Source organism: Melanostigma gelatinosum, assembly GCF_949748355.1.
Source record: "Melanostigma gelatinosum genome assembly, chromosome: 1".
Lineage (NCBI taxonomy): Eukaryota > Metazoa > Chordata > Actinopteri > Perciformes > Zoarcidae > Melanostigma > Melanostigma gelatinosum.
The window spans coordinates 19,516,803-19,539,305 of NC_136634.1; the positions used below are offsets into that span (position 1 = coordinate 19,516,803).

The 22,503-nt window shown below is 41.9% G+C and overlaps 2 protein-coding genes across 2 annotated transcripts; one reads left to right on the forward strand and one right to left on the reverse strand.

Moving 5' to 3' along the window:
* The first annotated feature begins 3,170 nt into the window (after positions 1-3,170).
* On the forward strand, positions 3,171-8,946 carry LOC306784804 (F-actin-monooxygenase mical2b-like). Its single transcript, XM_079278933.1, has 5 exons — positions 3,171-3,538; positions 4,070-4,137; positions 4,250-4,339; positions 5,183-5,276; positions 6,435-8,946. The coding sequence occupies exons 1-5, from the start codon at positions 3,205-3,207 to the stop codon at positions 6,551-6,553; spliced, it is 705 nt and encodes a 234-aa protein (XP_079135059.1). The 5' UTR covers positions 3,171-3,204; the 3' UTR covers positions 6,554-8,946.
* Positions 8,947-21,481: 12,535 nt separating this feature from the next.
* LOC306775102 (protein C19orf12 homolog) lies at positions 21,482-21,999 on the reverse strand (the record flags this gene model as incomplete). The annotated part of the gene is made up of 2 exons (XM_079265331.1): positions 21,482-21,750; positions 21,840-21,999. The coding sequence occupies 2 exons, from the start codon at positions 21,997-21,999 to the stop codon at positions 21,482-21,484; spliced, it is 429 nt and encodes a 142-aa protein (XP_079121457.1).
* Between the last annotated feature and the right edge of the window lie 504 nt (positions 22,000-22,503).

Consider the following 22,503-nt stretch of genomic DNA (forward strand, 5'->3'; position numbering starts at 1 on the left):
AACGCTGGCCACGAGGAAGCAACACCCCCTCGAACCCTCATCAAACCCTGTCAGGTCACGAGCCATTTCGCTGGACGAAACAGCCCGCGATAACGAATCTGCATCAGCATTCGTTCAGTGCTTTCTGCTTCTTTTTATTTTGTGCACAAACCGGCACAGAGGAGCCGACGAAGCCTCGCTCCTCTCCTGACCGATGATTACCGGGAGACCTACGGACCACGTCGTCTCAGCCGAAGTTAAACTGTCCTCCCTGCAGCGAGGACAGATCACGTCTGCGTTTGCTCCCGAGCCACGCCAACGGACCGAAACAGCGCCAGCTCACCGCCGCGCGACACACAGCGCCCGCTGCAAAGCCGCGCCGACCCGCAAGCTCCCCCCTGTCCCCCTTCCCGACGAGGAAAACGGACAGCTTTGCCACAAACACTTCCACGTTGCAACGAAGCATCTACAAGTAAGGTTCTTGGCATTTGGGCATAGCTTAGCTTAAATTAACTTAAGTTTAATTCAGGCCATTCATTTATATGTTGATATTCCCGTGTTTTTGTGTGTTTAAGACTGTCGCGTGATATTGAGGTATTACGCAATCATTACGGAGCAGAGAAGCTCCGCTGTATGTGTGTATCAACTATGACTGTTTGCTTGGATTTATTTGATTTCTTTTCATTCATTGTCTTCCACTCCGGGTGGAAGTTCTCTTTTCATTAACTCGACTCGGTGAGTGAGCTGAGGTGCGTGGTTTATCACGGCATAAGTTACCGGCAGTTCCAAGACGACAGCGGTATATTTATGCATGATAGAACCAGCCAACTCAGGCTCCCTACCACATCGCACGCCGAAGCGTGATTCACTTCGAGTTCTCCCCACCTTTTTTCTCGTTCCTCCTTTCACGAAACACGCACATACACATAGCTCCTAGTTCTACTCCTGGGGAACCTCGTTCAAACGAGCGCCTCACATCACGTGCTGCCCAGGCACACGTGAGTACATACAGCAGCCTAACTGCCATTGTGTCCGGGTCCCTCGACTCCGCCATCTTTGTAGTTTTTAGCTGTAGTTCTTAAGGCCCCTCCCCTTTGGCCAGCGTCACTCGACGCCGCCATCTTTGTAGTCTTTAGCGTAGCTGTAAGACTCCCTCCTTTTCACCCACAGACCCACACACACACACACACACACACACAGACATACACTCTCATCCATTTTATTCATTCTTTAGTTTAGGCATATAAAATTGTATGATAACGTTTGTTGGTTGCAATATTAATTGATTCTGATCATCTATTATTTTGATTTAATAAACTCTGTTATACTTTAAGGAGCAGTCGTCTGTGATTACTTGTGCATATGTATTTGATAAGACTGTATGTAGTGGCCTGTGCTCGAACTTAAAACCCTTCACTGTCACTGAATGTATAGTCATACGCAGACTATTGACATTATGAGTGACTACTAATTATGAGACTTAGTTTTATCGTTTGGTTATTGGTCCCTGTTCGCAGGGTGGTGCCCCGTTTATATTAATAATCATTAATAATTGTTACATACATCAATAATTCTATTGATGTCAAGAATTCAGTTTCTTAAATGCTGATAACCCAAACACGCTCCTTTAGATCCCAACACTAGCGTGACGCTGGATGGGAAAGCTGAATCTTCTGTCGCCGGGACGGAGGTCCGGGGCGAAGAGGATGAATATCGCTGTGTGGGTGCTTATAAGCGGGCCTACGCGCACAGTGGGAGGTGGCTTTTCGGCCAGTGGAGGGGTCAGTCTCAGCTGTGGCCGAAGGCTGGAGGTGCGGTCATCTCAAGGGGCAAGGATCAGACTTGTGCGAGGAAGGAAAGCATGCGAGAAGCTCAGCCAGCCAGGAGGTGGCGCCAGACCCCAACATAGTAATTGATCATTATTCAATATCTGGCTTGAAGCGGTGGAGGCGGCGCCGAGTAAACTCGGGGGGTATTCTGGATCGGGCCAAGATATGGTGAAAGTGGTGGTGAGCCCAAGACCGCAACAGAGAATCTTGCGGGGGAGTTTGGATGGCTGAACTTGAGCTTAAGTAGTCGCGGATGGGTTCGTACGGACTTGAGTACCAGTCTGGTCGGAAATGGTAGATGGGTTGAGGTGGACCATATTGGTTGGTCTTGCTGCATTTGAGGTGATAGACGACTGTGTCGGGAGGATGGATGTGCAACATAGTAGTTGGCTACATAATTAAATACTCTTATGTGCCAGTGGGTGGCAGTAGGTAGCAAATTTGCTCTTCTCACAATTCAAAAGGCCCATTGTGTTTTATCATTTTTAAAAAGTGAGCTCCCAGAAAACACTGGCCCAAGTTGTCCGTTGGTACCAACGACGTCGTGCTAGCTTGTCGGTGAAATGGGCTTCGGAGCGTGGCAACATTTTTGGTTTGGGAGAAAACTGGAATAGCCACGTTCACAGGGGTCCCTTGACCTCCCACCTCAAGATATGTCAATGGAAATGGGTTCTATGGGTCCACACAAGTCTCCTCTTGACAGACATCCCCAGATAATTATGATAATTCCATGCAGTTTTTGGGGGCATTTTTGTTATTTTTGCCTATTCTGAAAAATGGTACATTTTTGGTTTGGTCCCTGAATCGTCTTGGAATTGGGTTGGACTGGAAAGCTGAGACTCTTGTGGATCGAATTAGCCCAATTGTATGTGTGATGATGTTAGTCCCCATAGTAGCCAGTGACTTCACTGTTGAAAATGACTTGTTGTGACCTCTAGGATGATCACAGTCTGATTCATCTTTACAATTTAGAGCATTTAGAGAATGTATGGCTTTCCTAGGATTATTTCTGATAAGGGGGTGTCCGAGCAGTTCCCCGAACAGAAGTGTTCGCCATCCAATCGCCGAAAAAATGCTATTCTTGCATAAATGTCAAACAATTTAACAGCATGGATTTTTTTTCATATGATGTTCTTCAAGGTCTTGGAGTCTATGTGGTGTTTTTGATGGGGTTTAGATCATTTGTCTTTTGAGTGGTAAAAAATAGTTAAATCTAACACCAAATATGTGAAAAAAATTGTTTCAACCCCAAAATAATGTCCAGAAATAATAGAGCATTGGAATGGCCAACATATACTTCCATCAACATTCCTGAATACAGTTCAAATTGAATGTACATTATGATTTTGTGGTTACCAGAAGGGCCAAACTTGACGGCCCCCGGAGACAGAGGCCCATGTCAGAGGGAGCGTTGAACTTCAGCGGCGCGGGTCCAAAGCCACCCGGAGATGAGAAGAGGGCCGGCAAGTATGAAGCCCGCTGGGCGTCTGTAGGGGCCAATGCGTGGGGGGCCGAGCAGGACCTGCCCTCTCTGTTGCAGCAGGTGTCCCTGAAGGGCCGCAGAGACTCCGGAGGGATGTTCTCTGACGACATGGCCTCGCTGCGCGGCAGGAGGGTCAACCTGTTCTCGTCCCTGAGGCTGAGAAAGAGGAAGGAGTCTGAGGGTGAGGGGCGGGACCAGGAGCCGCAAAAGGATATCAGGGCGATACTCACCAACCTCCGAAACAAAGGTGAGCGCAGCCATTCCCCAGAAGTCGTTGCACGTGATCTTTTAAACCTGAATGAGGAGATTTGTTTTGGCCCCTTGGGGGCAGTGCAACAAGCACAACATTGACATATAAACGCATAATAAATGTCTTGTTATCGAACGTGGTAGCGGCCAACATAAGCATTTATTTGGAGACAAGTATCAGGTGACCTGGGGAATATAAATGTTAAGGACAACTTTTACCCTATTTTCCCATTTCTTTGTGTCGGAGTGACAAAAGCGGACAACAATTCTATATCCAGTACTGAGGGAGAAGCCGATGTGAAAGTGTCTTAAAACTTGCATTCTCTCTACTGACCATGAGGGGGCGACTCCTCCGGTTACAAAAAGAAGTCTGATTGTATCGTCCATGAGAAACTTCTCACTTGATGATGTTTCCAATTGTCATGAATAGATTCACACTAAGAAATTGTCGTATTGTTATTTTTGCTTTGTACAAACTCAAAATGTTCCTTGACTATTCTCACTTTTTTCGATATATTTTTTTCTGTAGCCTCCAGACAACAGAATCTTGAAGAGCCCACCTCTAGTGACGATGAAAACCCGGCATCCAATCAGAAGGTTCCTCAAAGCCGCGTCTTTGTACTGAATGACAGCACAGCGCTGGGGGATCGGACTGTATTTGCATGTGTGGGTACATTTTCTGAAATGTTCTATGTACTTCCTGTCCCAGCTGTGTCCAGAAAGACAGAGGAGGAGGCAGGAGAAGACGGTGGCCCAGCAGGCTAAAAGAGAACAGCTGAAGAGGCTCCACAGAGCTCAGGTACTGCTCTCTCTCTCTCTGGCCTTTTGAGAGTCACCCGTTTGTAACGGAATGGTTCATAACAAGAGTTATCTCCGGTCTCCGAACACTGCAAGCTTTTATGCACATGCACACTACATTCAGCAACATTTCCGCCAAGTGCCTTTTCCCCGCATGCCATTGAAATGCCTTCACAGATGGGGCAAGGGGAAAGTCCAGCAGGTGGCGGTAAAGAAACACTTTTGTGGATGCCAGAAAAATGTACTTGTGTGAACAGATAAACTTTTACAAGAAACGAGAAGTATACTGTTGCCATGGATACAGTAAATTAGACTGTGGGCAGCAAATTGAGCCTTGTTTTTTTTATTTTCCAAAACACACTCGCACACAAAAACCCACTTGTGTTGATGTTTAATCTTGTATCCATGGCATTAAATCAGGTAGTGCCATCACTTCAGTGTATTTGCTCAGTTTATCAAGTGCGAGACAGAAATTAGTGATCCTGGTCACACAAATCTGACACATTAAAAATCGGAAAAATTCAATTGATCCTGTGGCCCGTTTTTGCAGTTCCTCTTTTTTACTTGAGCATCGAACGTACAGAAAAATAAGCTGTTTTTATTTATTTAATTTTTTTTGTTTGATTCATCAATTAATAACAAAATAAATGATTTATTTCATTTTCCAATTTTGAATAGAACAAATGATGAATAGAAAATTAATTTAAAAAAACAACATCTCTTTCCAGCGCTGATGTCGTGGTCACCCTAAATCATTATAACTAATGTGTTCTCTGGACAAAGACTTTCTATGATCATGTGTGTCACATTATGTCCCGATTTATTTCTTTTTTGCTTTGCTAAGGCCATCCAGAGACAACTGGAGGAGGTCGCAGAGAAACAAAGAGATCTGGAGGAGAGAGGAGTGGCCATAGAGAAGATCATAAGAGGAGAAACTGGTAGTGAACGAGGCGTCACAACGCTGCTTTTATGATTTTATGGCTGCTCAATGGAATTCCACTGTGAAAGCTTTTTCTTCTTCTTCTTCTTCTGTTTTACATACTTTTCAGACCATTCAAAATGTTGTGAAAAAATGTGTTGTAGCTGTTTTTCACACTTAGAGCAGGTTTAAGAATGAAACAGAAGCTCTCAGAGGCGTATAGTTTAAATCAAAAGCAATAGGTTTATTTATCGAACAAAGTTATTCAGCCCTGCAGTAATACGTGCACGGGTCACTAATAGCTTCACTCGCAGAGATTCACCATTAGACACACTTCAACACATCAGCATGATCCTTAATATATGGGGTCCGCCCCCTTGATACATTAGTCAAAGTCAAAGATGCAAACGTATCACGTTTAAGCCGTGTATTACGCTTGGTTGGAAGCCGTGAATGTCCATTCACCTTTGGCCCCTCCCAATAGGCGTTGGTTTCCATCAGTGTGAGTGAGATTTTGAGGCGAGAGGTCCTAGGAAAGAGTGTGTGGAGAAAGCCGGGCTCAGCTGGGCGTTGGCCCTCGCTTGAATCTCACTGTCTTATCTTTCTGAAAGATGGCTGCCTGTTCTTTTGTGACGCAGTTAAATAAGTAACCTTTCACCTGCTTCTCTCTGGCCTTGCTGTGTTGTGAGCACTGTATAAGTGGTTAATAGTGCTGCATAAGATAATGGTTATTAAAACTACAAATATACTAGTGATTAATTAAACTGTATATATAAGCTAGTTGCTGGTTAAGCTGTATATAAGCTAGCTGTTGATTAAACTGTATATGAGCTAATTGCTGATTAAAACTATATATAAGCTAATTGCTGATTAAAACTATATATAAGCTAATTTTATCAACAAATACAAAAAAGCATTGCCTTGTAAGCCCCACTTACATGGCCGCACTCTCAATAGACAGTGGGACTTCATTGTTGCGCCAGCTGTTTACAGTGCTGGGCTTTGTTTGTGTGCTGGTGAATGGCAAGGTCCTGTCAGTTTGACGCAAAGCAGATGTGCGTGTGTTTGATTCCAGTATGATTTCTATTTTTTTCTCGTAATGGCTGTATGTAATTGATGTGAAAATTCCTGCCGCTGTCCTTCCCTTCTAACTCCCTCCCCCCCTTTTCTCTCCCAGAATCGTCTCAAACGGACGACAGTGACGAGGCCCAGCTCTACCAGTCCTGGTTCAGACTCGTCCTTTGTAGCTTATTGTCCGTGTGTGTGTTTTTAATGTTATTTTTACACGTATTTTAATATGTTTTTGGTTAGATGGCTGAAATAAGTTGTTGAACACAAGCTGAAGAGATTTTAAAGTTTTGTTCTACAATATTCAACATGTCAGTAAATACTCTTGAGAATTTTGAAGCTTTTAAGTGTCTAGAAAAAAGGCGGTTGCCAACAAGTGGCTAAATGGGACTATAAAAACGTCATCACGGCAAACACTCTTCTTCCTTTAGGTTTGTAGTGGTGACGTGTAGTAGTTCATTTATAGGCCATTGTTAGCTTTTTTGCCACTGCCGATTGCGTTCTCGCTTCAAAAATCATAAAAGATCCTGTTTTTCGAGAAGGGATCCAGTGTGGGGTTTAACCAGGAAGTTAACATCGCACTGGCTCCCTCGGCATAAAGCGGTCGCATGAGCGTGAGTATTCGCAACTAGGCTGTAAAGGCAGATTAGTCTGTGTGATGACGTTCTGTAGTTCTATTTAGTCACTTTTTAGCAATGCGTTAAACACTTCAAAATTAACAAAAGGGTATCAACTGATGTATTTAATACCATAGAAAATAACTGTTACTCTATTAAGCTTATGTTACCTCATTTTCTGGCGGCTAACCAAAAACCCATTAAAAAAACCCACTGACTTTGAGATGGGGAAACTGGAAGTGCAAAAATGCTGACTTGTCAAGGCAAACCACTTTGGGGCGTGGCCAGAGATGTGACATATGCCAGAGATGTGACACATGCCAGAGATGTGACACATGCCAGAAAGTGTTGATGCGTCTCATTATTCTGTGACTATCTACTGTCAGTTAAACTGTGAGTGTTCGCTTTTCTTTGCTGGTTTTAACCCTAGTGTATGGGCTGCGAGTCAAAATGAATGTTTACATAGATTTCAACCCCAGGACAAGGATCAACACTTCTCATTTGGTCCCTGGGCCTTAAACGTTAAGTTTGTGTATGTTGTAAATGAACACTGACTTCAGAATAAGTTATGTTTTCATCATGGAAAAATCAAGGAATGAATGGTGAATGCTTGGTGTGAATGCGAGTGAATGCTTGGTGTTGGTCGGAGGGGCCGTTGTGCACAAATTAGTTGCCACGCTTCCGTCAGTCTGCCCCAGGGCAGCTGTGGCTACAGACGTAGTTTACCATCACCGGTATGACTGGGCGAATGGTGTGCATGGATCCTTGTAAAGCGTCTTTGGGTACCTAGAAAAGCGCTATATAAAATAAAGGATTATTATTATTATTATTATTATTATTAACGTAGGTGTATTTTACCTTTAACTCACGAGATGCAGGTAGCATGTTTTATACTAAATGTGAATATAATTCATTTAATCTAATTTCCATTATGCATTATGTATACTTTGTTGGCATCTTATTCTGAAAACCGGATGTTCGTCGGAAGAAATCGGATGTTGTCTCATGTTAATCTTTCCGTTAACTTTCAAAGTCCTTCGCTCGCTGCCGATCTGCGCCGTTTGAATGAGTTTACCGTGAATTTCAGGATATAGGTGCACTAAAATTTAAGCGTCTGCCGAGTTGACCGCAGTCGCAGGTCTGATTAAGAAGCGCTCCATTTTTTTTTATTCGTTTAGAAAGTTCGGGGGCATTTTTTGCCCCTGTCCTAGTGATATCAGGGGCAAAATGATATTTCTTAGGGGCAGTTTTGCCCTTTGCCCTCGTGTATTTCCGACGCTGCCATCAAATCAATCATCAATATAATCATCAAAACTATTTCAAACTGTACAGTTGGCGCTCATTCAGTGCATAACTTTTTGTATTGAAATATTGAAATCAGTGGAGTTGAACCGCGGTTAATCATGTGTAACTTCAGAGGTGACTCGTGCTGAAAGCTTTTACCACAAACGGAAACTTTACTGCAACCAGAACAGCTAAAGGGGATTGTCTCCTGTGTGGGTATTCATGTGTGCCTTTAGCTCTCTGTTGCGCACAAATCTATGACAGCAAACTGATCAGCTGAAAGGTTTTTCTCCTGTGTGTCTGTAAATGTGAACGATTGTTAAAAGATTTCTTACAGACTGAGCAGCTGAAAGGTTTTTCTCCTGCGTGGGTTCTCATGTGCGTCTGTAAATTTGAACGATTGTTAAAAGATTTCTTACAGACTGAGCAGCTGAAAGGTTTTTCTCCTGTGTGGATTCTCATGTGTATCTTCAGAGTGTGTCTCCTGCCAAATGTTTTCTCACACTCAGAGCATCTAAAACGTTTCTCACCAGCGCTACATCTTGAATCACTGACACGGACGTCATCAGGTTTCACATAGTTTAAACCTGACTGAGGTTCTCTGGTCTTCTTCCAATCACCACCCTCATCAGTGTCAGAAGAGTTTCCAGTCTTCTCATCAGTATCTGGTTCTGGATGTCTATCTGGATCCAAGTTCCTGTCTGGTTCTGGTCCTCCACAGTCCTTTCCATCAACTTCTGTTCCCATCTGTTTAGTTTGTCTTTGATGAAGCTGTGAGGACTGAGCTTCCTCTTCTTCATCTTCACTCTTCACAGGAGTGAATGAGAACTTGACATCAGCCTCCTCCAGACCTTGAAGCTGCTCTCCTTCCTGACTGGTGCAGAGTTCCTCCTGTTCTTCTTTAATATGTGAGGGCTCTGGGTCCTCCTGTTCTTCTTTAATGTGTGGGGGCTCTGGGTCCTCCTGTTCTTCTTTAATATGTGGGGGCTCTGGGTCCTCCTGTTCTTCTTTAATATGTGGGGGCTCTGGGTCCTCCTGTTCTTCTTTAATGTGTGGGGGCTCTGGGTCCTCCTGTTCTTCTTTAATATGTGGGGGCTCTGGGTCCTCCTGTTCTTCTTTAATATGTGGGGGCTCTGGGTCCTCCTGTTCTTCTTTAATATGTGAGGGCTCTGGGTCCTCCTGGTCCAGACTGGAGCTCCACTCCTGCTGCTCAGAGGGAACCTCTTCTTTAACCAACAACAGCTGCTGGACGTCTGCAGGAAAACAGTAAACACACACAGAGGTGTTACAAAGACATTTTAGAATTGAGCAAATAGTCTCCTGGACATACACTTCCAGAGTATCACTAGAACCAGATAATACAAGAATGTAATCAACTTATGTGACCATGAGCATATGAACCATTTTAAGCTGCCAAATCCATGTGGTGTTATCAAAGAGAACAAACTTGTACTTTAAGTTGAAATATTTCCTGTCATCTAGGGGGGGGGGGGTGTTCCCCAGGAGAATTATATTCAATGAACAGAAGATGGTAGACAATCTACAAGTGTTAACAATGTATTAAGTCAAGCATCAAAAACATAGATCTATGGTTTCACAAAACACAAGAATTGATTAAGTAGCCCTAGCAACAGACACAAAGTCAGGGCTCCGTATACGCATCTCTCCTCTGTGTTTTGTGAGCCCTGTATCTTTACACTTTATTTGACCTTGTCCAGCACAGGGACGCATTATCTTCACCCACACACAAGCCAGGGTTGGGCCACATTGTGTGTGGGAGTCCTGGAGTCTCAGGGATAGGGAAGGTGCTGTTCCTGCAGGTTGCTACACAACGCAACACTATTGCAAATTAACACACACACACATAATACTGTTGTGTTCAAAATTTCTCAAACAAAAGGTAAAAGAAAAAGCCCCCCCCCCCCCCATGCTCTCTTTCTTCCATCTAGGGTTGTCACGATACCAAAATTATGACTTCGATACGATACCTGCCATAAGTATCACGATACCGATACGATACCAGAATTCGATACAATCCCACAAATAAGAAATACGATACTGGTATAGTTATCTATAATAGTAATAAATAAAACATCTGTACGGTTCCCTTTTTTACCAGCTTGTTCCTGCCCAGCTTTTTGAACACTTAACAAATATTAGTATTAGCCTACAGCAGAATGTTACATGTTAACATGTTAGACGTGTTGCCTCCCTTTGTTTGTGTGGCTTTCAAACACTTTTTGCAAACGGGTCTCTGTAGGTCAGTGGGCTTTCCTTCACTATCTGCAATGTAGCCAAAGTATTTCCAGAAGCTACTTCTGGCATCTTGTTTTTCAGCAAGCAGAGGACGGTCGGGAAAAGCTCCTGCACTCGCCATGTCTCCCCTGTGATCACTCGCTGTGAGTGCGCGCGCTGCCTGCTGCTGTGTGAGCGCGCTGGGCAGCCCGCCCCCTTGCAGTCAATTCCTGCAGGCAGCATGACAGGGAGCGGAGCTGCGAGTGCGTTCTGATCGCGTGCTATTTTAATGAAGTATCGATACTAAAAATATGCAGAATCGTATCGTTTTTAACGTACTGGTACCGCGGTACCTTTTCAGTATCGGTACACCGTGCAACATTATTTCCATCATTAAGCAGGGCCGAATCAGCTGGTTGAAGTTTAAATCAAAAGGCGCGGTGGTATTACAGGTGGGGCGCGGGGGAAAATGCAGAATTTTTGTATTAAAAAAAAAGTAATAATTAATAAATACATGGTGAAATGCCTGTACTTTCGTGTAAATGTTTACGTTACGCCGTTAACAGGTTACGCTTGCGCATGCGCGACGGCCATGATCCTTGGCGACTCACATGTGCGGCTTAGTGTTCCAAATGTACAGACATTTGGCAGGCGGGAACAGAAAAACAACCGCAAGCGATGCATCCGAGATGAACACGAACATGACGCCTATCTTGCTCTGGGTTTCACAGTGGACGCGTTAGGAGATGAGGAGAGACCAGTTTGTGTTTTATGTCTGAAAACTAGCTGCGGACAGTATGAAACTTGTTTTGTTTAGTTTTTCACAGGTTGCACTTTATTATCTTGAAAAGATGTTTAGTGCAAAACGGGTTAATTGCAGCCAATTGCAATAAGCTATTTTTTGCCAAATTGTAGTTCTTTTTTGCACAGATATAACTTCATTTGCATTGTTCTAACAAAGTGATTGCACATTTTATTTGTTTTTGTATGATGGAGCAATCTGGTTTACTTAAGTGATTGTAATTTTCTTTGTTCTATTATTTGAAAAAGCACATATGGAGGCGTCACAAAATGTTGTTATTTCAATAAATGTTCAACAAAGACCATTTTGTTACAATTTTGTTGGGGCATGAACATTTTTCTTCCTCCAAAGTGGAGCGCGACAGAAAAAGTTTGAGAACCACTGCCCTATGCACTGCAATAACGCGTCCAACGCGCCATCGCAAAATCGCGGTGCGCCAGTCTCATCGCGTCTGTGCATAGACTTTGGATGTAATCTCGACGCGCGTCAAAAAATAAACGTGACCGGTGTGAACGCAGCATAAGCCCATCGATCAGCTCAGTGATTGGCTGAACCCGTCGGACTTCAGTCGGCCACTTCCTTGACCAATTCACCCCCCTTCTTGAAGGCTGTGCTCAGAAACTCGTCAGCAACATCCCCCTCTCTCCGACTTCATGGCGGTGTCATAAATTCTCTGGTTTCTCTCACAATGCACAACAAATTCAGTAACTCTCCCTTTAGTTTAAACCCTCTACAAGTAAACATATTGTAACACATAATATCCATCGCTAGGAGCGCTTTCAAACTTAAATTCCTCACAATACTTACCGGTGCACATTTAATGCCTGTAAATACTGTTGTCATATTTCTACAGTAGCGAGAACCATCGCCTACACAAAATGAAGTGATTAGCTTTCATTTAACCCTGTTACTGTATGGCTTCATATTAACTTCCACTGTTACTGTAAAGTAGGGGTGAAAAAAAAAAAATCGATACAGCATAGTATCGCGATATTTTGCGTGGCGATATTGTATCGATACATGGATGCCTAGTATCGCTCTTTTATTATATAAACTATATAAAAAAAAAAAGAAATCAATTACTTTTTCAGTCCACTAGATGGTGCCGAGCTATTTTCTGGTGAGGTCAGCAAAGGTCCTGGGTCAGCGTGATTGGTAGGAAGTTGGTCAAAACAAAGAGACATCTGGGCCCCGTTCCTCGTACGTGGCTAACTTAGTTAGCCGGATACTTTTCAGGATAAGATGACGTAGATCAGGCTTTTCGGTTCCACGAAGCAAGTTCGGCAAAATCACCATGGCAACACATCCATAAGCTTGAACCTGCTCCAGCGCAGGCTAAGTGAGGGTAGCTGGATAAGCTGGTCACTCCCCCGGAAAAAATGGCAGCTCCTGTCATATACAGTAGTCTAATGCGCTTGCGCATATACTGGGGGTTATACGGGAGTTCCGGAAATGCATGTAAAGTGAGACACACGGTGATCCTTAAAACCAGCTGAGCAAACTAAGAAGCCTCTCTTGCATTAATGTCCAGCTCCCTTCCTCAGAGATCCACTGATGAAGGAGGATATTACTTAGATTTGCGTTTTATAGGGTGAGAGTTCTTCCACATCGCCAAGATCCGTTATCACATCATGATGACTTCATATACGAGCGCTATCGATTCTGCCGACAAGAAATCATTTATTTACAAGACCTTCTCGAGCCATACATTGAACACCACACGCCGCTGCCGAGCACTGACTGTCTCACAGACTGGATGCAGCCTTGAGCTTTTTTGCGAGTGGTACATTGTTGTACAGTGTCGGCGATGCGGAGAACATCGGGAAAGCCGCTGCATGCCGTGCGCAAAGTTTATTTGGCGCTTAATAAACGTATGTGTTCAATACATTACCATGGCACACATTGTGTTGACTCACCATTCTGAATAATGTGTTTGTACTTCGTTTGTACTTGCGCCCATGTCCTCTTGATGGCTGGTTGCATACATGGGGGTTAAAGCACTCATAATTATAGGACAGTGTTATAAGTACACCAGCATATCATTATTGCAGAAAATGATTAAGGTGGACTCATGATAAGAAGAGAGAGAATCACACACTATTTATTTTCACTGCTTCAATTGATTGAATTTCTGATTATGAATAATATGACATACATATTGATCCGCCCATACACAGATTCACACACACACATTCAAACTCCTAGTTCTATATGGTAATCTACACAGACAGGTATATACACATATATAGTAGGCTACATGATACATACGTGCATACAGTACATATATCCTCATATTAATTCGTATCAATTAGATACTCTTTGGGCTTGTTTTGTCTACTTATTCTGAAAGAGTTGAGATAATTATTGTCGTTATAGATCTCATTCGATGATGCATTTCATTCAGCATACTGCCAGCAGGCACATTTAAAGACATATCATCTGATTGATTGGGATGATTAGGCACTTAAAATTAGCCGATACATTTTCCCAACACTTACACATTTAACTTAGTTTTGCACAGGCTGCACTTTATTGTTATTATCTTAAAAATGTATTCAGTGCGAAACAGGTTAATTGCAGCGACAATAAGCTATTTTTTGCCAAATATTCGTTCTTTTTGCACATATAGAACTTTATTTGCATTGTTCTAACAAAGCGATTGCACATTGTATTTGTTTTTGTCTGATGGAGCAATCTGGTTTACTTGAAAGTGATTGCAATTTTCTTTATTCTATTTTTTTGAAAACGCACAGATGGAGGAGTCACAAAATGTTGTTCTTCCAATAAAAGTTCAACATGGAGCATTTTGTGCCAATTTTGTTGGGGCGGTGGGGCATGAACATTTGTCTTCGTCCAAAGTGGGGCGTGACAGAAAAAGTTTGAGAACCACTGACTTAACCCAACAAGTCTGAACTGTAACGGAACTTTAACTGTAACGGAGGGAAATGAAGACGCTGCAGACATCTTAACGCTGATTGGCCAAGACTCGATACGTCGCATCAAATACGTTTTATTGCGACGATCACAACATCACCTTTTCTCCTCGTCTCACTCCAATCTGAGAAACGCTGACCGGCTGACCCCCCCCCCACACACACAAAAAAAAACTACGGATCTAGACGACTCACGTGGATGACATATTTTGATTAAAAACGGTTTATTTCGCCGAAAAGCGACACGTTTACAGGTATTATCAGGAGAAGAAGAAAACGACAAATTGCAACCGAGTCTCACTCCAAACTACATTAGAAGTTATCAGCCGGAGCATGAACAGTGTTTGAGAACTGAGAGAATAAATGAAGTGAACCCACGTGCTCTTTGTATCCGGACTTCCGGGTTGAAAACAGCGTCCAGAAGCTCCCGTTGTCGTTTATTCTCCTCTTTTGAACGAGAGAGTTCCTCCTCGTACTCTGCTATCGTTCTTTCAAACAGACCAAATATCTCTTCACCAGCCGCAGTTAGTCGCTGGTTGACTAAAGATCTCAGCATTTCTAGTTTAGACATTTTGAAATGAGTCCTCTTCTTCTTCCTCTCCTCTCCTCTCCGCGTTATTCTTCTTCTTCTTCTTCTTTCACTTTAATGGCGGACTACAAACCAACGTTTAAGGCGCCACCTACTGGACCGGAGTGTGTAACATCATGATTTTATGACAGTTATCATTACACAATAACAGTGTTATTTATAAATTAAATAAAATAAGAAAAATAAACTTAATATTTAAAATAAAATTAATTTAAATAATTTAAATAACAAAATAAAAAATATAGAAGTTATATTCTGGATATTGAACCCGTTCCATTCAAAATATTAAATTAAGCCCTTTTAAGCTGAACTAGTTTGTCCCCTGTCTCTAACAGTCCTTTGATGCTCCACTCCCTTCCTGTATCTACCACTCTGTTCTTCAGTCTTTCTCTTTCCACCCTGAACTTCCTCCATCCTATCATGTTCAACAACATGTTCAACAGTTTATTTACAGTTGCATATCTCACATTTATCCCACTGTCTTTTTCATGATGTGTATAACGTGTCATTGAGTCCTGTATGTCCGAACCTTAATCTGAAAGTAACATCTTCTTTTCTACTTTTACTTCCATCACTTCTCACTCTGACTGACGTCTGTATTTTGTTGTAATTTATACCTGTTGGAGCTATTTATTTGATGTTGTATTGTGTTATTGTTGGAATGCTGTTAAGCATTCCAACTATTGTTATCCTGTTTCTTTATTCCACTATTTCTTCTGTCCCCCGTTTCGTCGCAACGCTTCTTCTTCTTCATTTTTTAAGCTACAGAAACCGTTCAACTATCAAAATGTTCAGCTCCTTCAGCTCATGTCTGCTATGACTTTTTCTATTTCTGACCTTTAATCTTTTTGAATTATTAAGCTTTTAGCAACTTTTTTTTGAATGGGTTTCTATGGAGAAGATTTTCAAATCCTCTTAAACTTCTTCAACTTTCAAATCCTTCAACTTCCTCATACTTTCAGCTACAGACACCATTTCAACTTTCAAATGTTGAGAAAACCCTCAACTATTGCCAACATGATTCAGCTTTTTGATATCTTTTAAACTTTTTGAACTGCAACAATTTAACTTTCATGATTTTTCAGCCCTTTTCTGCATTTATAATGGCTGTGTATTGCGCAGCTTAGAGTGCGTGATGTCACCGCTAGAGTGAAGAGCAGCTTGAGATTCTTGTGAAAAAAACATTTGTATTTTGCCACTGTGTCCACAATCTTCACTCTTCATGCATACTTTCTGGATGTAGAAGTAGCTAATACTGTCCTTGTCGTAGAACAATTACTGTGGAATCCCACAGATTTCCACATTTGACACGGAAGCCGTTAATTGAGAGGAAAACCAACTTTCTGCTCCATAGAGACCAATGTTAAATTTTGCTTCAAAAACATCTTCCACAGAACACGGTACCCCATTTCTAGATCGCCAGTTAAGCCACATTTTTTACACTACAGACACAATTTTTACAGGATCTGTTATTCAACTCATCCTTCCCCTCAATTATTAATATCGGAGCAATAGGAGCTACGGTTATGGGAGTATTGAGGATTTGTTTGAGAGGTGTTTCCCTGTTTTATCTCCATGAAATGGCTTCAGGCACACAGGTGTTTGCGATTGAGCCAATTAGTGATGTTGATAAACACACAGACTCACAGACACACGCGCACATACACTCCTCTCCCTCTCTCTCTCTCTGTGTCCCTCATACAGTCATTCAGGTCTTAGGGATCTTTAGAGGTCTTTGCCCCCTCCTCCACCCCCCCCCCCCCACACACACTCAAACACCCACCCCATTTTAAAATAAAAGCCGCACACACATGATATGTTGCAGCTGTTACGTGTTGCATCTCGGCCAATCAGACATGAGTATTCTGATAAGTTTCCTGATTCGAGTGACATTTACACACACCGCGACACAAGAGGGAGAGACGATGAAAGACATGGCAGAGCAGGACAACAGTCATGTAAGCTGTAAATGATAAAACATCGGACAATCTCCAAATGAGAAAGTTTGCCAGAGATATCAGAGCATCTCTCTTTCTCTCGCTCTCTCTCACACAAATTCTTTCTTCTCTCTCTCTCTCTCTCTCTCTCTCTCACTAATTCTTTCTTCTCTCTCTCTCCCTCTCTATGTCTATCTCTCTCATACAGTCATTCAGGTCTGAGAGACTTGTAGAGAACCCCCCCACACACACACCCCATTTCAAAATAAAAGCCCCAAAGAGTGAATTCTAATTGAAATGCTTGTGATGAAGCCAGGCATTTAACAACCTCTGTTTGTGTGTCAAACATGATGATTATGTCTCCTCTCCCCCTCTCCCCCCCACCCAGTCCCACCCTTTCAAAATAAAAGCCTCATGGATTAACTGTATTTAAACAAGCTCAAAATTTGGCTTTTTTGTTGAAATGACTTTTCACTCCTCTCCCTCTATCTCTCTGTGTCTCTCATACAGTCATTCAGGTCTTAGGGATCTTTAGAGGTCTTTCCCCCCTCCTCCCCCCCCACACACACACCATTTTAAAATAAAAGCCCCACAGAATGAATCCTAACTGAAATGCTTGTGATGAGCCTGTCATTTAATAACCGGTTTGTGTTTATCTAACATTATGATTCTGTCTCCTCTCCCCTTCTCCCCCACACCCCACACCCCATTTCAAAATAAAAGCCCCAGAGAGTGAATTCTAACTGAACTGCTTGTGAATGAAGCCTGTCATTTAATAACCTCTGTTTATGTGTCAAACATGATGATTATGTCTCCTCTCCCCCTCCCTCCCCCACCCAGTCCCACCCTTTCAAAAATAAAAGCCTCATGGATTAACTGTATTTAAACGTTTCGCTCAAAATTAGGCTTTTTTGGTTGAAATAATGAATGCTCTTACTAATACTGCGACAACTACTACTACTGCTAATATTTCTAGTATTACCACTACTACTACAACTTTTGCTGTTGCTACTATTACTACTACTGCTACTGCTATTACTGCTACCATAAATATTATTACTACCACTACTGATATTACTACCACTACCACTACTATTATTACTGATACCACAACTGCTAATACTGCTATTCCTGCTACTACCAGTACTAATAACCAGTACTAATACTACTACAGCTATTAGTACGACTGCTGATACGACTACTTCTACTACTTCTTCTAATTACAAATACTTCGATGACAACTTCTACTGCTACTACAAATATCACTACTGCTACAACTAGTACTTATTCAAATGCTACTCATACTTATACTGCGAATAATACTTCTACTACTACTACAACAAATATCACTACTGCTGGAATTCTTTTAAGCTACAGAAACCGTTCGAATATCAAAATGTTCAGCTCTTTCAGGAGAGGGGTGATATAACTTCATATTTGTAATCTTTCAACTTTTTGAATTATTCAGCTTTTTGCAATTTTTGTAAAATTGGATATCTATTTTCAGCAATGTTTTTGAGATTCATTTCAGCTTTCAGCATTCCAACGCATTTTCAGCAGGAAATGCATTTTCTAGTTTCATTTATAAGTAGCATTGTTTAATTATTGTAGATGTTTCATATGTTAAGATTATTTTTCTCTTTAATAGTAATTTGTTTAGTTCTATTATTTTTTGGGTAATTACTGTGGGCACCTGTTGCTATTTAAACGAGTAGAAAGGTAGGACCAGCATGCACCGGGGTGGGCGTATAGTTTTTACCAGCGACACAGCAGCATTGCACTGCACAGGACAGGAGAGACAGCACGACAGGAGTGTTGTTAATTAGTTTGTTTGCTTGTTTTATTTGCTTTATTTAATAAATACACAAAAATGGAATCCTGCTTGGACATTTTACTCTCTTCTGGCTGCGTAAGGATACCGACCACGGTGCATCAGTGGCGTTTGATTATTATTTGTTTAAGTTTGATTTAGCCGACAAATGTCCACTACAATACCCTTATTGTCATTATTCCAAATTTCCTGCCAAGATGTAATAATTCCGTGCTGTATTACTGATTTTGCTTCTGACCTCCCAAAACAAATTTCTAAAATATCATTTTTGTTTGACGCTCTTTTCTCAAGTTTATCTGCAACCTCATTTCCCTCCATTCCAACATGAGCCGGTGCCCAACAGAGATGTACATCTATTCCTAAATGTTGTGAGTTCAGTAATGATGTATAAACTTCAGTTAAAAGATCCTCTCGTACTGTTTGACCGGATTGTATACTTTGTATTGCAGCTGCAGAATGTGAACACAAAAGTACTTTCATTGGTTTGACCTCCTCCACCCACTGAAGACTGATGATTACTGCTGTCAGTTCGGCTGTGTACACTGATAACCAGTTATCTGAGCGTTTAGATCCATCTGTAAAGATATTTCCAGAATTAGAATAGCTTTTATTCAGTAAATCTTGAACCAAGTATCCGATGTTTACATTCCTCTCAGTCCATTCTCTTCTCTTCTCTAATATCTCCAGATTTACCTTGGGTTGTGGAAATATCCATGGAGCAATGTTGCTACTAATATGCTGGACTATGTTGTATGGTATCAAATTTGAACTGTTTCACTTTCCTGTTAACTTCCCATCCAAAGCTTTTACCAGAGAATGTCGAGTACTCCCAACCATTGTACAGGACAGTCGCTGCTGTGTTTCCGTTAAGTCCACCCTGAATTCTAATCCAGTGTGATAGTGCTAACTCAGTTCTCCTCACATGTAATGGCAGTTCCCTGGATTTCACCAGCAATGCATTAATGGGTGTGGTTTTGACTCGGGAGATGAGTCAGAGGAAAAACATCCAAAAAAAAAGGTGAACAGATAAAAGTCCATCGAGACAGGTTCTACGAGGAACATCCGGTTTCGCTGCAACTTGGTGGGTAACCAAATAAAAGCCCTTAAACTAATAAAATAGTATATCATTACTCCTATCTTCAGTTACCTTCCATCTGGTCCATATGTAACAGTTGTGGGTCGTGGAACGAGACGACTCAAGTGATTGTTTTCCAACATTTATGTATTGAAGACAAAATATCACCAATGAATTGCCTTCTGATCGTTTTCTGCCCCTCTGCTCCCTCAGCAACGTGTGATTTAATTCCTTTTATTCAAATACACACTGACCAATCAGAGCTCGGTACGTGGACCATTAATGAATGTTACATAATCACACAGTTTAAACTGACAAATGCAAAAAAAGACAGCTGGCAATAAATCTCAGACTGCATGTGTGAAATCGTAAATTAACAGATTTATGACATCACTGCTTCATTTAGAGCAGGATAGATCTGACTATAAGTACATGTGTGTATTATGGTAAATGAATGTGTTGCAGATGTGTTTTCATGGCGTGTATGACAATATTTTAGCCTTGTTCTTTCAGCTGTAGCCTTAGTGGTGCGAAACAGACTTTGGAGTAAATAGAAAAGAAATGTGTAAATATTCTCTCATCACACATTCACTGACGCATGCCGGCTTCTTGAGTCGTGTCTGACAGTCTCCGGCTACTTTAATGTTTGGTGTGGGTGATTTTAAATCATGGAAGGAAACTTCCTCACTGCTTAGAATTATATTCATATATATATTTATTTATTTGCCCAAAAGTCCGTTTCACATCGCTGGGTCTCAGCTGAAAGAATAAGAATACATCAAAGTAAAACATGAACGTGAATACACGTGTTATTATAGTCAGATCAATCCCGTTATAGATGAAGCAGTGATATTATAAATAGGTTAATTTACAGAATGACACAGTTAGTGATTTCTTGCCAGCTGTCCTTCCTGCATTTGTCAGTTTAAACTGCGTTACTTTCAGCCTGAATTATGTTCATGTTCTTGATGTTGGTCTCAGAGTGCACCAGACTGATACATTTAACTTTAAAATGTACAACATTTTCTTCCAGGTGAGCGTGTCCCCGGCCCCCTCTAGAAAACCAACACTAACTAGAAAATAAAAACTCAATTCGTCTACCGGATCAAGCTAAAGACAGTACCAAATCTGAGCGTGGACTCAATGAGCGATGCTCTCAAATTGAAAGAACACGGTCTTGGATAAAGATAGGATGAAAGCTCCATCGTTCCTCCCCTGTGTGATGTTTCATGTGGTGTGTCAAATGTATTTTATACATTTTGTATAAAACCGTTATCACAAACAGAACCACTATGTCTCTTATATGATTAACAGTGCCATTGATGAATACATAATTCCTTCATCTGATGAGTGTACTTCCAATAATAAATGAATCCAGGTATACATGTGACCTGCCACCTCCCGGCTAGGATCCGTGCGGAGCGCGAGGACGTGCCTCCGTATTTGACGTTTGACAGTTTTCCTGTCTGCTTCGTCTGCCGCTGTGTAGGATTAGCCACTTTCCGGCTTGGAACCGTGCGGAGGCGTGGAGACGCCTCCTATTGCCTTTGGCCATTACCTGTCTTTTCCCTTGACTGAGAGAAATAAACTACCTTGGTTTTGAAATAGAACTCTGCTGTCTGAGTCTGCATTTGGGTCCGCGAAACACCCCACATCATAACAATACAGCTGTTTTCACAATAACTGTATAACCTGGAACCAAGACTGTGATGGCGTCTGTGCAAATTTACAACATGTGATTTCACATTTGATAAAGAGTCTCTTCAGCGTCATAAAACAGTTCACATTATTTTCAAAAGACCTTCTGAGCATGTGCACCCCTACGTTAGGGTATCCCAGTTCTTCCACAGACACTAATCCACGTAGTGCACCTGCGCCTGGAGCTCCTTGGAGATGTACCCGAGAAGGGTCGCCGTCAGCTGCTGCTTCAGGGTGGCGTTGCCCATCACTAGAGCAGTTAGCTGAGCCAAATCTGTCCACTGAATGTCTCCCAGCACGGCCAGAAGACTACCATAAAGCTGCTGCTGCTGCTGCTGAGGACTGAGCTCCATTATGATCTGAGGCAGCGGTTTGAACTGTCCACTGGTCAGCCAGCAGCCCAGAAGGCCTCCGACAGCACCGCCTACATGTTAAGAGGGTTTCAAACATGTGGAATTATGATTGCACACACACGAGTGGGAGAAACTGTTGCATGCATTTATTCCCACTCACCGACTGCGATACCAAGAGGTCCCCCGACTAACCCTCCAGCGAAGGCCAGACCGCCCGCTGCTGCTGCTCCCTTCCCTGAGCCTTTCACTGTGGTCTGGATTTGCTGATTTGCAGATAACTCACAACACAGCTTCATGACATCATCAAGTCGATGGCACATACTGTGGATCAGATTTATACATTTCAGGAGTCTTCGGTGATTGTGTGAGGTAGCCCCTTTCTTGCTATTCTGTGACCAGATATGAAGCCCGTAGTGCGTGTTTTGTAGATGTGATACATTATAAAAGGGAAGCAAGTGTTGTTTACTGGTGGTACATTGCAACTATTATTTAATCTTGATCATTTTAAATGAACCAAACTAAATCCTGAAGAAAACACAAACTGACCCCTTCACCCCTTAATATACTTCATTTATCAGAAGATTATAATAACTTAACATATCTCGACATATTCACCCCAATAACAATTGACCAATGTGTTCAGGCTAAACTAATTACAAGTACCCTAAATTACTTTAATAATCTCTGAATATCACTTTAACATTGTAAAGGTGCACTTGACAGCAACTCATATTTGTGGGATGATAATTTTCAAAAAATTTTAAATACAGGAATCAAACATGTATTGTAATATTTCCATGGATTCAGTGATTCAACTCTGATCT

Excerpts from the sequence above, each read along its gene's own strand:
- LOC306784804 (XM_079278933.1), top strand. The coding sequence starts at position 3,205 with ATGTCAGAGGGAGCGTTGAACTTCAGCGGCGCGGGTCCAAAGCCACCC. Across the intron at positions 4,138-4,249 it reads ACCCGGCATCCAATCAGAAG|CTGTGTCCAGAAAGACAGAG; the intron begins GTTCCTCAAAGC and ends TTCCTGTCCCAG. Across the intron at positions 4,340-5,182 it reads AGAGGCTCCACAGAGCTCAG|GCCATCCAGAGACAACTGGA; the intron begins GTACTGCTCTCT and ends TGCTTTGCTAAG.